Raw genomic sequence first — 16235 nt, 5'->3', positions numbered from 1 at the left:
TTTTCTAAATTATGAGCATAGATTACCTTAAAAATCAAATCTAATTATGACTTTTTGGCAATTTTATTTACTACTACAAGTACTTCAATGGCATGTGCATTTTTTCAATTCCAACTAATAAAAGACCGTTAACAAACCTATAAAAGTTTTATATGAATTCCTTAAACATTGCAATGTTCTGCGCAAACAGAATATTCAAAGACAAACAGATGTAAATCTGTTTATTTTCTATATTTTCTTACCTCATCAAGTTTAAAATCCATTTCATCTTAATCCGGTGCAAAAATTCCAAATCAGTTCAGGAACGGTCAGCCCGAAATGATTACATACCGCGAGTATATAAGCTCTAGGCATTGCAGTTTCACAATAGAAGACATTTATTCCTATATAAGTCTATATAAACTAAGTGACCCTAGAGGCAGGGCCAATTTTAATTCGAGGAACATGATTTATATTACTTTTGTAGAGGACCATAAGATGATGCTACATGTCAAATATCTGAACTCCAGGCATTGTATATGAGAAGACTTTTAAAGTTCTCAAAGCGTCTATGAACTACTTATGTATCAGACTGGAACCACTTATACTATACATCTTTTGTAGAGGGCCACCGAAGGAAATTCTTGAGAAGTTTTGTCAAAATTCATCAAGTGGTTATTAAAGAGAGACATGTTGTTTAAGAAATTCTGGATAAAGACCATGGCAGGTGGAGAAACTGCCATCATAAAAGCAAAGTCTAAACACCTTGAACTTAGTTAAACTAAATCAAATATTTAAGCTCTGGGCATTTCAGTTTCTTAAAGACTTTACTAAATATCTTTTTTTTTCCTACAGTAGCCTACATGTCCTTTTATATTTATATTCCTACAAATTTTAATCAAAATATAACATGTGATAAAAATAACCTATAATGCACAGCTTCCCATAGACATCACAAAAGCTCACCTCTGTGCACTAATGCTCATGTGAGCTGAAAAAGAATAATTGCATGTATTTTGATAGTAAAGTTTATTCCTTGATAAAATGGAATTTTCAATTTGTAATGACGTGGTAAGTTAAACACATAAATATACCACTTCTTTTTCAATTTTAATAAAAGGTAATCTTTTTGCAAAACAAATACACACTCATTGTATATATCAAACTATCAGTTTATGTTTTCTTAACAGATTTTCCTATTTCCTGAAGTTTAAATATAGCTATGTCTCTACAGTGTTTTCATGATGATTAAAGTGGTAGATCTGTGGGACCTTTATCTGCCTGTGACTCTACTCGTTCCAACTCTTTATCTACAAAATAGTCAAAACATTGCACATATTAATCAAGGGCTTTCAAGGGCTATAAATATCCAAATGTCACATAATAGAAAGTTTTACACAAAACAAAAGTTATTCATAGTCTTATGTGTAACATTTCCTATATCATGTATATACAAATGTAATTCCATTACTGATTATCTGTAATCTGTTAGAATTAGTATTTTAAATAAATGAAAATCATTTACACCAACAGGTTCCAAAGAGTCAAGAGATATGTGTAAAAGTTTCCAACCTACTTGAACAACAGTTGTCTGAATGACAATGATTAAATACAGCCAATCTTTTCTATGAATGGTCGAAAGTTCAATAATTGGCATTATTGGCATGAATTTACACATTTTCCTTTAATTTCCACGCCTCAAGATGATAACCAAAAATTTATTGTGGTACTTTTAATTCAAAATCTCTCTTCAAATGCATAAAATTGAAATATCATATTCAAATGTGCCTAGTATGACAATTTTCTTCAAAAACAGTCAACATTTCTCCTATTGGTATATACCGTCTTTAATTATACTATAGAATTCTTTCATATATATAGGTTATTTCTAGAACCACATGATGGTGGAGGATAATATCGGGATCATTGTTTGTATAAGGCAAAGATGTTGAAACTATAATTAAACAAGCTGACTCAAGTATACCACCTTCTACTTTTGTTTGCATGGGAAATTGCATGTGGCACTGATGTGGGGACCTGCATGCAGTTGAATAGGACAGCTCTTTCATTTATATAATAGTCAAACAAAATTATCATACCAACAAAATTAAAGGAGGGAAACTTTGTCATATCTTGGTCTGTAGCTTTATACTGATTTTTCAAACGATCAATTTCAATCTGGAAGTCTTTTGTGGTTTCTGGACTAGCATCTACTAGTTTTCCACCAGCTGCCCTTGAAAAAAGAAGGAAAAGATAGTTATGATTATAACACTATGCTGGTTTTACAGCTACAATTCTTTTGATGCACCTACTCATTTGTTTCATACTTTAGCTTCTAAATATTAATGTGACAAAATATTAAGACAGGAATTATTTTCTGCTTTACAACCACTGTACCTCATTCTAATTAATAAAGTAATATATCTTCAGAAGTTTTCAATATATTGCTTGTGAAATGTCAAATACCACAATGTATGGCCATACTATATCAATTTTAATAAAATCTTACAAACCAATCCCTACTTTATAGAATTTTCTTTGAAAAATAGCTATTTTCAAGTTACACTGGTCATTTCTTAATTCCTGTTGAGTTCCAATCAGTTGTAAAATGCATATAAATTTGTCTTCAAACAAGAGGGCCCTGATGGCCCTAAGCCACCTGTCCTATTTTTTCAAAGCAAAAGTAGGTTTTTGGGGCACATTTAGACATGGGAATTTTTTATCCTTGGACCATGATTTATGCAACTTTAATGGAGGTCTGCATTGCTACATGCAAAATATTCAATCTACATCATACATGTAGGAGATATACTTTCACACAAGGAGATTCAAATGTGTTTTCCAATCCATGTCATCACCTTTTAAAGTGCAGTAATGGACCTTTTCAGTGTTTACAGTTTTATGTAAATTGGCTAACTTGTTATCCAATTGCTACACTGAGATAATACATAGTCACTGGTTGACCTGGTTTGCACAAAAGAACACATGGTTATGTTTGTGATACTGTTTGTGAGCAGTTGACATAGCATTGAATGGAAAAGGTGTGGCTAAAGGTTCCGCTACGAAAAACCGGAAAGGTCCATAGGTTAACTCCTTTTAAATTCTATAGAAGTTAGCCAGTTACTGCACTATGGTGATTATGTGTGAAGTTTCAAATGAATTCCTATAGTAGTTTTGAAGATCGATCTTGCATGCAACACTTTAAACAGGGATTTAATTTAGCTCACAAAGGTTTATTTTTACGTCAAAATCCATACCAAAGAAATGAGTCTTGTGTGACCTACAATTATGATTTGTAAGATATTTGTGAAGTTTTAAGTGGGCACTTTTGATGGTTGATGAGATATGAAGTTGCACATAAGTTATCTGCAAAACTTTAAACAAATGAAATATTTGAAAGAATAGAGCCAAGAATAGCCAAACTTGAAAACATTGAAAATTGTAAAAACAAAACATGGAACAAAAATTTTAGTTATCATATGATTGCTGATGACATTTTGAAAATACCATACCAACTGATATCTTACGCTGACTTCAATTTTATTTGAGCTAAAGTACAACTCAAGTAATATGATTTTTACATTGATCACATACTTACTTCTTCTTTTGTGCATATTCTCTAATTTTGTCAACAAATAACTGTTGTATTGGATCATCAGCTTTTTGGGCTAAGACTGCTGTTCCACTTACATGCCGACTTGCCTGGTGCCTCAAACACTGACCAACTGTCAGGCAAATTTTAGATGGAAACTTCATCCTTAAATATATAGTATACATTGTATAACATTAAACTGTATCTGACACTTCATTTTTTTAAGTTTTTATATATTTTCATCATTTGGTTAACATTTTTTATGTTTATACTTATATGGATATTTTAAAGTTGATGAAAGCATGTGAATTTGTAGAGAAAGGAAGAATTTACCATTTATATCATGTTTTGCTCACTTCAGATCTATTTTGAAGAAAATATTGTTCAAACAGCAATGGGTGTTATATTATAATGAACAAAATGTGTTTTAAGTCACAAAATTCAATCTAAAAACTTTTTTTTATATATCAATCATTAAACATTTGTTCTTGTTATGTCTTCTAAACAAAACAATATCAACTTTTTTCAATTTCTAATTTTTTACATTTTATAAAATTATTCAGAGTTAAAATGATGATTAACAGTAAGTTAATCATCATATTAACTCTGAATAATTTTATAGTAATTTACTCCTTTAATTATTTTTATTAATTTAATAAATTTTAACTAAGTAATCTATATCCCAATAGGTTTTTATGAGAGAGCAGAGTTGACAATGACAGGTGCCGAATACACCCATTGACAGTCTCTATATGAACTACGTAAAGAACCGAGGTATATCGTGTGAAAAAGTTCTTTCCTTATCTTCAAGTAAAATCTATAACTCTATTGCTAAAACAATGCAAATTTAGTTTTTAAACAGCTAGTTTGGGGCGATTTGAAATTTATTGCACCAATGAAAAGCTTGTGATCTTAGCTTCATCTCAGTATATATTTCAACACATTTTTTGACAATGAATGTATTTAAATCTAGGAAGTGGCTCATACGGCTAGCCAAAAGTTCTAGCCGTACGTGAGTTACGTACGGCTAGCCAGGACACAATGTATTGTTTAGCCGTACGTCACTTTTCAAAATCATATGAAAGTCGAAAATGCATATTTTAACCAAGTCCCCACACTTGTCCTTGTGTGTTCAGTTCCGCCATTTTGTAAAAAAGATGAATACAAAGGTAATGCAAGCATTGTAATCTTGATAAAAATGTCAAAGTCGCATGTTATAAGTTATAACGTCGTTGTTTTTATGCTTATGATTTGTTTTATTTGTATGAAAGATGAATTATTAAATCATTTTTTCACGCCATCTGGAAATGACAAAGATAGATATTCGTACATTCTTTACTAAAACCAACAGGACGGTAAATTTCTAAAAAGTAAACAGAAGAATACAATTGCTGTTCCTTGGTTAAAATCCTTGCTTAAAGTAACAAAATAACCTTTGCATTTTCGACTTCTATATAACTTTGAAAAGTGCTGTATGGCCAGGCATTACAGTGTGTCCTGGCTAGCCATACGTGACTCACATAGGGCTAGAACATTTGGCTAGCCGTACGGACCCCTACGGCTAGCCACTTCCTTAAATCTATGGTTTAACCTACCACAAGTCAGATTATTTACATATGTTTTATACAGTGATACTGATATACAAAATCTTTTATCTTTATTTGCAATTCTACTGATAAGAATAGCCTGTCATCTGCTAGTTTGGAAACTGTCCTTCCTTGTATTGGTCCCGGGACGAGTTGACCCTTTCACTATTCATCCTCAATTAAATTTATATTGTTTAGGTACCATATTTTCTTGCAACTTTAATTAAATGGTTAATAATGTGGTGTACACGACAAATATATTTAATATACATGTTTTCTCAGTTTATAAAGATTGTTTATATAATGTTAAAATAAAACAAGAATTTGTAACAGAGTTACCAACGTCCCCCGTCTCGGGAAGTTTTATATGAAGCATAAAATTGTGCTATTTCAAAAGATTGAGGTATGGATCTCAGGACATTCAGTCCAAAATTATGATCAATGCTAGATCTACAAATGCAACAATAAATTTGTTACAAAAATAAAATGAACACAGAATTTAAAAATCTATCATGTTAAGCTTTGACCTCTTAAGTGTGACTTTGACCTTGGAGGTAGGGGAGCAGGTGTTGTGCATGACATAACGTCTTATTATTGAGACTATTTTTGCCAAGTATTTTCAAAATCCCTTGAACTATGAAGAAGTTATAGATTGGACACAAAATATACCCTATAACGGACTATGTAAATCTTTGACCTCTAAGTGTGACCTTGACCTTGGAGGTAGGGACACAGATGTTACGCATGACATATTATCTAATCATTGTGACTATTTGTGCCAAGTATTTTCAAAATCCCTTAATCTATGAAGAAGTAAAGGACGGGACACAAAATATACCAAATAACAGACTCTGTTAAACTTTGACCTCTAAGTGTGACCTTGACCTTGGAGGTAGGGGTGCAGGTGTTGTACTTGACATATCGTCTTATTATTGTGACTATTTGTGCCAAGTTATTTCAAAATCCCTTGAACTATGAAGAAGTTCTAGATCCGACACAGGGTTCTCGGGGACGCTTATTTTGGCGTCCCGGTACGCATGTTTATTACAGCTGGACGCAAATATTTCAGAGCAAGGATTCCACATACGCTTAATTTTGCCTGGGGACGCATAAACATTACCGATTGTTTACAACCACAAATACACAAATGCGTCAGCGCGTGTCAGTCTATAGGTAGGCGGTCCTATGCACATCGACCTGTGAAGCGATTAGCCAATCAGCGATAACGCTTCCGATCATTATCACGCAATAGTGATCAGACTAATGTATACACGCGCTGTACATGTAATTACCAGATATACTCGTGTATAATTTTATATCTTTGATCAACTGTAGATTGGAAATTAGCAAATTTTACCGACAAAAGGATAAAATTATCGACTATTTACGCCGCAAGTTTAAAAACTGTTAAATGAGTGTAATTTTGAATGATTGTCGAATATTTTCGGCATTTTCTAGGCACAATTTTGCTTTAGTTTCATTCTTGCAAAAACTATCTATAAGAGTATTAAGAATTTAAAATATTTTGCCGAAATGCCAGGACAACAAACAAAAATACAAATACCCTTTTCTTTGATACTGCAGTATCCGAAAATTGATCCCGAACATCGGCGATTTCACGTTCGCCAGAAACCCTAAAATTTCGCAAAAATTCTCGGTGTCCAAGCCAAACATGCCAATGAATTGTTCCTTTATTATTTAATCAACATTAAATCTTTAAATATCGATCTTCAATTGCCCCCTTTTGAAGATATTTGCTAAAATAATTGTCGATCGGATGAATCTCTTACACACTGTGTGAAGCTGTACACGATTTTCCTATTCATTCCGCTAAACGCTGCCTATATATATTTACGGTTTTTTTTTACAAATATAAACTTTTTGTCTTTAGAATGGACTTATTTAACCAGAATAAAATTTGATTTGGTATAAAAGTGAAAAAAAACGATTTCCATGTGTTGATGCATTATAATGAAATAATTTCATAATAAATATTAACAACAAAACAATAATTATACTATGTAGTTCAGAGTTTCTTTTGAATAACTATAAACTTTGGAAGTCTTTTGAAGATTCAAAATATCAGCAATGCTATTGTGAGCATTGAATGACTAATCTGTAAACACATTAATTGCGACGCGCTTTTGGACTCCAACTTTTTCAGGGTTGGGAGTCCATGGACTCCATGTTTTCAAGTCCTAGTGAGAACTCTGCGACACAAAATATACCCTATAACAGACTATATTAATTTTTGACCTCTTAGTGTGACCTTGACCTTGGAGGTAGGGATGCAGGTGTTGCGCATGACACATCCTCTTATTATAGTGAATATTTGTGCTTAGTATTTTCAAAATCCTTTGATCTATGAAAAAGTTATGTACCGGGCACAAAATATACCCTGTAACAGACTATGTAAGTATTTGACCTCCAAGTGTGACCTTGGCCTTGGAGGTAGGTGACCGGTTTTTGCGCATGACACATCGTCTGATTATTGTGAACAATTTTGGCAAGTATTTACAAAATTCCTTCATAGATAAGAAAGTTATTGACCGGACACGACATATAACCTCAAAAAGACAATGTTGACCTTGAATGAGCAAGTGCGACCTTGACCCTGGAGGTAGGGGTCTGCTTGTTGCGCATGACACATCGTCTTATTATAACAAACATTTGTGCCAAGTTATTTCAAATTCCTTTTATAAATGACAAAGTTATGGACCGGACACGAAATATACCCTGTAACAGTCTATGTTAATATTTGACCTCAAAGTGTGACCTTGACCGTGAAGGTAGGTGACCGGTTTTTGCGCATGACACATCGTCTGATTATTGTGAACAATTATGGCAAGTATTTACAAAATCCCTTCATAGATTAGAAAGATATGGACCGGACACGACATATACCCTCAAAGAGACAATGTTGACCTTGAATGAGCAAGTGCAACCTTGACCTTGGAGGTAGAGTTTTGGTTGTTGCGCATGACACAGCGTCTTATTATAATAAACATTTGTGCCAAGTTATTTCAAATTCCTTTCATAAATGGTTTAAACATATTTATTTAAGCTCGATTGCGAAACAAGTTCTTGCAACTTATATTAATCACTTTCGAGTCCGCTTCCTGGAACCAACCAGTACTGGTGTCATATGAAGAAACATGGTCGTGACCCGATTAGGGCTCGAACCCATGATCCCTGGGTTGAGAGGCAGACACCTTAACCACTAGGCCACCGCTCCCCTTTCATAAATGACAAAGTTATGGATCGGACACGAAAGTGTGACGGACGGACGGACGGAGCCTATTTCTATATCCCCCTTATCATTGATTCTCCACTAAACGTGCAAATTAGAATATATTCTGTCCCTCGAGTATATTTTGTTGCACTGCAGTTGAAAAATACTTTTTGGGCATTATATTGCTTTATTACATGGTCATGTATGTAAAGCATTCAAATTAATGACTTAGTCTGTTGGATTTATACGAAAATATTATCATGCAGTGGTGCTGTATAACCCATTATGTAATGTCCCGAGGCTTGGGTCCCATATTACTGTTGGTTTTACATAATTTCACCTGAAACGTGTGTTGAAAAAAATCCTCTTAAGTATTAAGTTTTAGTTTAAATGTCTAAGTGAGCGATTTTTATTGTTTTCTACAGTGAATTTGGAAAAAAATACCAGCTAAAATGCATGTCCCTCATATATTGAACAGAGACGTTACCACACTTGAGGTAAACCTGAGTAAGAGTAATATGAACTTGTAACATATTAATAGTTTGCTTTTGAACTCAAGTTTTATCATATTTCATTATTCAAAAATAAGTTTGATTACAATATACATGCTAGAACCACAATGACTTTGTAATAATGAGGCAATTTGGATTTTACTTTAAAATGAAACAGATACGTTACCATAATATCCGACTGAGAAACATTTACTATTACCAGCACTTAAAAGTAGGATCGCATTTATGCATTATTTAAATATGTGCTTTACAAACCTTTATATTTTAATATATTTGGCAAACATATGTGTATATCTGACATATTTTAACTTTTTGACCAACAGATACGTTACCAACAGATACGTTACCAATATTTATTGTTTGAATCTTAATTGACGATTTTGCTCAGTTTTGAAATGGTTTCATGTAAAAAATCACAACATAACGTATGTGTAGCCGATAAATGATGCTTTGATCTCGATTTTATTGGAAAACTGAAAATGTGAATCAGGAATTTGAAATTCAAGGATTAGTTGAGTTTTCTAGAAAATAAAATGTTGAAAAACAGGAAAGAAACATATAAAGATTTACTGTTTTATTTCCTGGAATAAATATATGTTGATATATTTTTGGTTTGCAAAATTTGTATTAAAAATAAAATGTAGAGGACTGTATAACTTCTGGTAACGTATCTGTTTATCATAGTAACGTATCTGTTTAGAAAGAGATTTGAGTACTGTTTAATATATATAACTAAATCTTCAACAAAACTTTGGTTTAAATAAGTAATATGTGGTTAGGCAATATATAACAGCACTGTAACTTAATAAAAAAAACATATTAAAGTATTTTTAAATGAATGCCCGTTAGTTTCCAAATTTTAGTCAGCGTCGTATCAAGATTTTCTGTCTATGGTAGGGATGGACTAATTTGAAATAGCTCAAAATCTTGGAGGTGCACATATATATATATGGATTGATTATTACTAAGTTGGTTTTCTTTAAACGGTACCATTGTTTCTGATATAATGTTGTTAAATGTAGATAAGCATAATTATACATGTACACATTGGCTTACACATATCACCAAGTATGACAAAATCAAGGATCGAGATTGTACCAGTATATAAAGAAAACGTATATAGAAAAAATAAAGATAATTGAACAGAAGATGAACGAAAAAGGCAAACGAAATACAGAATGAATGTCAATTCACACTATGAAACACTCACATTAATCTAGCTGTTACATATTCTAATAGATGAGTGTCTTTATTTAAATGTTCTTGTTAAGTTCAATCTGTTTCTTAGTCACAATGTTATTTGACTATTTGAAGCTACACATAAAACAATAAAACCTAAAAAAAACTGAAAATGATATTGTGTGTTCTGTTTAATATTAAAAGTACTGGTTCAGACATATTATTTATTGGTCAGTTGTTTAAAAAACTTTATGAATATCTACGTGTTCGGGGTTTTTCATAATTTTGTTTATAGTAGAACGGTGAAACAGATACGTTACTATGATTTGATATTCGTTTCCACTTAGCGGAGTAAATTTTTACTGTTAAGTAAATCCATGCTACATTGTGTCAATAGATAACTATGGAACATCAGTATTTCTATTGACCTAAAATGCTTTTATAAATAAATAATGTTTTTGAAATACCAAAGTCTGATTAATAAGTAACATTTTCATCAGCTTCAGTTCACAAGCTATTCATAAATGTAGATTTTTTTAAAATGCATATTGATGCATAATCTTTTGTTATATATACTGGTGGTATACTGGTTGGGGAGATAACTTCGGCTGGTTGATAAACTCGGCTTTTTGTAATGAAATCGAGTTATCGGAATTTTTAATCTAATCAAGCTCACCATCTCATACTATCACTGGAATTCGACAATATCTGTAAATTTTGTCAAGTTTGGTAAGATGTTTAAAAAATAACACAGACTTTTACCTGTTTGTTTACAAAACATGCCTATAAAAAGTACGGGAATCCCATTGTTGTGCGCATGTGCAGCAGATGCTCATTTTGAGGCCCGCACAGGGGTACTTTTATATATTGACCGACTACCGGTAATGCAGACGACGTTTACGTATACATTTTGTAGATGAAATTCAAACTCACTTTTGTCTTGCTAACTCAGAAAAAAGGCTGATTACACAATTGTAATCTTTAAGTGGAATGGATTGAAAGACTGATGTTAAATGCTCCTTTTATAATTATGTTAATGTGTAGGTTGAATACCACTAAATTAATTTCTTCTTCACTCTGTTAAGCTAAGCAAAAATAAATTTGAATCACTAATTCTTTAACTACATATTTTGTTATACGTTTATTAATGATAATGCATGTGTTTTTACGGAAAAATGATTTATATGTTACATAGTACGTTGCATATAAATATCGTGTTATAGATATTCATTATACTAACGTAATGCTCGACAATTTTGGTAACAAATATTTTATATTTGACAAAAATGAACAGCAAAGAAATAATAAAATGTCTAAACATGTTATTTTACGTTTTAACTTACTCATTTAAGAAGAAAAACAAAGAGCCGGAATTATCTACTCGCACGCGTTTAAAATATCCTTTTTACGTACCTCTTCCAGGGCCTCTCAAAATTACCCGTTATGTTTCTAAATATAACTTTTATGGTGATACCGGAATATCGAAGAGCTGAAGTTTATTATGGTGCAAGATTCATCAGAATACATAAACAAATAAATGAAATATGCCCCCAAAACACTGATTTTCGGTCGAGTTTATCTCCCAAACCAGTATTGTTGAAAGAATGATAATTAATTTCTAAATCATGTATATTCATGCTAATTATTTTTATCTAGTCTCTGAAAGCAATTGGAAAAATGGTAACATATCTGTTTTTGCACAAATCTCGAATTCTTGGTAACTTAATTTCAGGAAATATTACAAGTTTTTTGGTGAAATGTTAAAAGAACCAGTATGTGTTCAATGTTATACATGAGTTAAACCAACAAAAAAAGGTGTCTTGGTAACTATTCGCAAATGTCAATTATTCACTATTACTTACAGCCTAATTTGAATGTTTAGTGGAGAATCAATGTTTTTTCTTCGAAAAGGCGGGGGACAATAAAAGTTCATATTTTTTAAAGATCTAGCGGGCGGTCGATTTGGTAAGGGGCCGAAGCGTCCCCAGACGACGAATTATATAGTGCCGTTAGTGGGTGGGGAATTCACATGCGTTGATATTTTATACATTCAAACACATATAATATGCAACATGTTATATAAAAATATATAATATTTAGATAAATTTAAAAGAATTAATAATAATACAAGTAATTGCAATAATATGTTCTTAAAAACCAATTTGACATACATTCTAAGGTTTAATTTGTCCTGACCGAAGGGTAAACCAGCCTTAGTTGAAAACACGAAATGCACCGGCTTATTGTGCGAAACAAACGAAATGAACATTTCGCGAATGAGTGTGGAGTAATGATTCTCTTAAATATGTACAATTTTCAGTAAAAAAATCATGATATTAATAGAAGCATACAGTAATGTTATTAAACTTGCTTATAATTAGAAAGACCCTGCTATGTGTGGCGATCTAATTTAAGACTTGAATTAAAAACGTCTTCAAAGATATACAGCACGGTACGTAATGTACTTACATTAAACAAGTTGTAAAAATATGTTAAAACAGTTTAAAACATTTTGAATTTTTTTGGCCGGAGTTTCTAATTTGCACTAAAAAATCAGTCATTTACATTTTTAAGCACAAGAATGTATTGTTTTCTTTTTTCTAATTATTTTAGAAAAAAAATGCTGATATCAAACTAATTAATGCGTCTTGAACTAAAGACATCTCACCTCTAAACCGATGTCTTACAACTGGACCATGGTCCTTTAAATCGCATGTAGAATCACTCATATCCCGGGACAACCAATATTCAATCAAGTAAGCTGTTTTTAGCCAAGAATAAATGGAAAGGGAAATTATACTTTAAATTCATTTTAGCTATTAATGCATCTATTAACACTTATTCATTTTCAGGTTGGTACATTTTTAACAAGTCTTGATCTTTCTTAAAAATTCAATAAAAACAATATGACCCACTCGGGTTACTCCCAGGAATATTTTAACCTAAATTCAAACAGCAGGGTAATCACCATGGAAAATTTGTTAAAGATAAATCAGGGCCACTAAAAATTGTAGAAAATTTCACAATAGTCTATTCAACGATTTTCAACAGTTTATCAAGATTTTAAAAAAACTTACACTTAATGTTATAACATATGTACAGCACAATGCCTTGGTATGACTACTGTTAATGTGTATAAAAAGGCAGTTAAAGGTGTCACTTCTAAGTACGCTATTTGGGGTGCAAAATGATAAATGCATCCAATCTTTACAGCCATTTTACCTTTCCCACTTTATAATATTAGCAAATATGGAAATTTGTCTACATCTGCTAGCTGGTATCGCTTACAAAACAATTATTCTACAATCATCACATGAAAAATTTTGATAACAATATAAGATTTTATAAATAAGGACCCCCATGTAAAGTCTGATGAATATTTAGTGGTACATCATATAGATAAATGTTTTAAATACACCTAGGACTGAGATAAATGGTAAAACTCTTTAGCCAATACTTTATAAAAAAAATTAACTTGCTTAGAAAAATTTTTACCACTATTTTAAACAAGTGACTATTTTGATATAGTGAAAATTGGACAATTTATATTGTGTCACTTAAAACAAACAGTTTCTTATTGTTTTTCTGAAAACATCTGACAATTAATCAAGTGTGGCATTTCTGCAAGTTTTAAAGTTAATACAACATGTGACTTTATGCAATTTAGTCAGGCATGACATCAGTGCCACAGAATAAAGAATGTGTTTGAATTTAGGTTGTGATTGAAAATTGGTTGTTTCGGGATACATAAATTAAATGTAACATATAAAAGGAAATGCCACTTTATCAAGATCAAAATATGGCCTTCAAAATTGTATCCTTATGTCTATTTTTATATTTCGACCAGACTTTATCTTAGTATACAGCTAGTATCTCTCATTTCTGTTATGTTGATTTAAAGCAGAAATTGTTTGGACTTTTAGAATTTTTTATAAGTGCTTCAATAAAAAAAACATTTCAGAAAAATAACCAACCAATCACAAACTTGTAATTCAAGAATGGTTAACCAATCACATACGACTTACATATCACGTGCACTTCACGATACCCTCCATGCCTAAACCCTGCGGGCCGGCGTGACTGATATGCGAGGTTGATACATTTTATTAGAAAACCCTGGGATTCTGTCCCAGTGAATACCCAAGTCAAATTTCAATAACTTCCAACTTTATTAAATAAACAATTACAGCTGAGTTAAACGTGACACACCAAAAAACTAATATTAGTCAATTTTAGAGCCAAGTTTTACAATGATATGCTATTTGTTACTTTAAAAATTCTTAAAAATATTTTGGTTACATTGATCAATGTTCTTATAGAACACGTTTTGCCACAATATTTAATGTGAATTAATTACTTACAACTGCATTTAAGAACTATGACATTTTCTGGCATTGTGTTTCAGATGAGCGACCTGGGCCATCATGGACCTCTTGTTTAGGAAAATTGGTTTGTCAAAAGAAAGCTTAATTTATGCTTTATGAATATATGCTAAAAAGTTACCATTTCAAGTACCTATGATTGTCCTCTAAAGTATACCCGGAAGAATATTTCTCTTCAAGATTGTGATTTTGTCTGTTTTGTCTGAACTTCTGTATATAGAATCAGCAATTTGCCTTTTTAAACAAAACATTTACGTGCATTATTGTTTCACTAGAGACGAGGCGAGTACGTGCAATTACATTACTAACAATGAAATTCTGAAGCAGATCCAATGAGATAGAAGTAATAGTATTCGTCTAATAATGATATCAGGGTCATAGTTATTCATAAGCTTCAATGACTGTTCTATCCCACTGATAGATACACAAGCCGAACTGCATACACAAACTAAGCAAAAGAAAATATCTATAAAAATATTATTATACTTATTTAAAACAATGCCGTAAAACAATATAATATATTTCATATACACTAATTACAATGTAATTAATTAATCAATTATAAGGTGAGTTCACAAAGATACGCATCAGTAACCCAGGTTATATCATTTGTCACCAAAATAATGTTTATATATAAGTTCTAAAAGTTCTTAAAGTCCTAAAACAATAATTAAAGTAGGTGTCTGTGAGAAAAAGTAGTTCCTTGGATCGGACACATGAAAATGGTACTCCGAATGTTAACAAAACTAATAAAAGATTACATGTGAGGTTAAAACAAATTTTCCTTGCACAGGAACAATGTACAAAATTTCATTAATTTCCAACAAAATTACAATAATTAGCTCCGTTGAATCTTGGTAAATTTAGCAATGAATATAATAGGAGGGGCTATATTTTATAGGTACAGCATCGCAGCTTTCGCGTATTTTGTGCAGTTGTGCGTCTGTGCAAGAAATTGAAAGAAATGTACATGATAAAAAAGTAAATAAAAATTGTATTTCTCAGATATTTGAAACATTTTGAAAGTGTATACATATAAAACAACAAAAAAAAAATCTGGAATTCGTTAATTAAAATTTTTGTTTTGTATACAGCTATTCGTGTGAGAATCAATTAGATACTTTATTTCCTTCAATGTACATGAAGAGCTGAACATATATACAAACATATAACTACAAAAATTAACAAAACAGTTTAACAGCTAGATACAATAATAACATGTAGTCAAATATATAACTGTAATCATAAAGCAATATCAATTTACAGAAAACAGCAATTCAGAAATCAATATTTCTAGAGGCTTACTCATATTTAAGGTAAATAGATAAATATGTAAGCTATAATAACAGACACATAGATAATTATTGATTGATTGAATAAAGGATAGAAATGTCAGCTCTGTATAACAGCTTTAAAGAATTTGTCAGAATGCTTGTAATAAAGCTTTCGCGTATTTTGTGCAGTTGTGCGTCTGTGCAAGAAATTGAAAGAAATGTACATGATAAAAAAGTAAATAAAAATTGTATTTCTCAGATATTTGAAACATTTTGAAAGTGTATACATATAAAACAACAACAAAAATCTGGAATTCGTTAATTAAAATTTTTGTTTTGTATTCAGCTATTCGTGTGAGAATCAATACATCTAATACATATTTACATCTAATGTTTTCCTGATATTTGGATATCTGTTAATGCTTTTTAAAATGTTTTCAAATCGTTATATAATGTTTTACGCTAAATATGCGCTGCAAAAATTATTGTATGATTTTGT

At 31.5% G+C, this 16235-nt stretch overlaps 1 protein-coding gene across 1 annotated transcript; it reads right to left on the bottom strand.

Annotated features, from left to right (window-relative positions):
- Nucleotides 1-1076: 1076 nt before the first annotated feature.
- LOC132715601 (ATP synthase-coupling factor 6, mitochondrial-like) lies at nucleotides 1077-12380 on the bottom strand. The gene is made up of 4 exons (XM_060698618.1): nucleotides 12252-12380; nucleotides 3578-3736; nucleotides 2079-2212; nucleotides 1077-1289 (listed from the first exon to the last, which is right to left on the bottom strand). Exons 1-4 carry the CDS (start codon nucleotides 12347-12349, stop codon nucleotides 1228-1230), a joined length of 453 nt encoding a protein of 150 aa, XP_060554601.1. The 5' UTR covers nucleotides 12350-12380; the 3' UTR covers nucleotides 1077-1227.
- Nucleotides 12381-16235: the final 3855 nt, after the last annotated feature.

This window comes from Ruditapes philippinarum, unplaced genomic scaffold (assembly GCF_026571515.1).
Source record: "Ruditapes philippinarum isolate M1 unplaced genomic scaffold, ASM2657151v2 ctg1115_1_1_1_1, whole genome shotgun sequence".
In the NCBI taxonomy this organism is placed as follows: Eukaryota; Metazoa; Mollusca; class Bivalvia; order Venerida; family Veneridae; genus Ruditapes; species Ruditapes philippinarum.
Note: the sequence above shows the minus strand (reverse complement) of the source record. Positions and strands in the feature narration are given on the sequence as shown.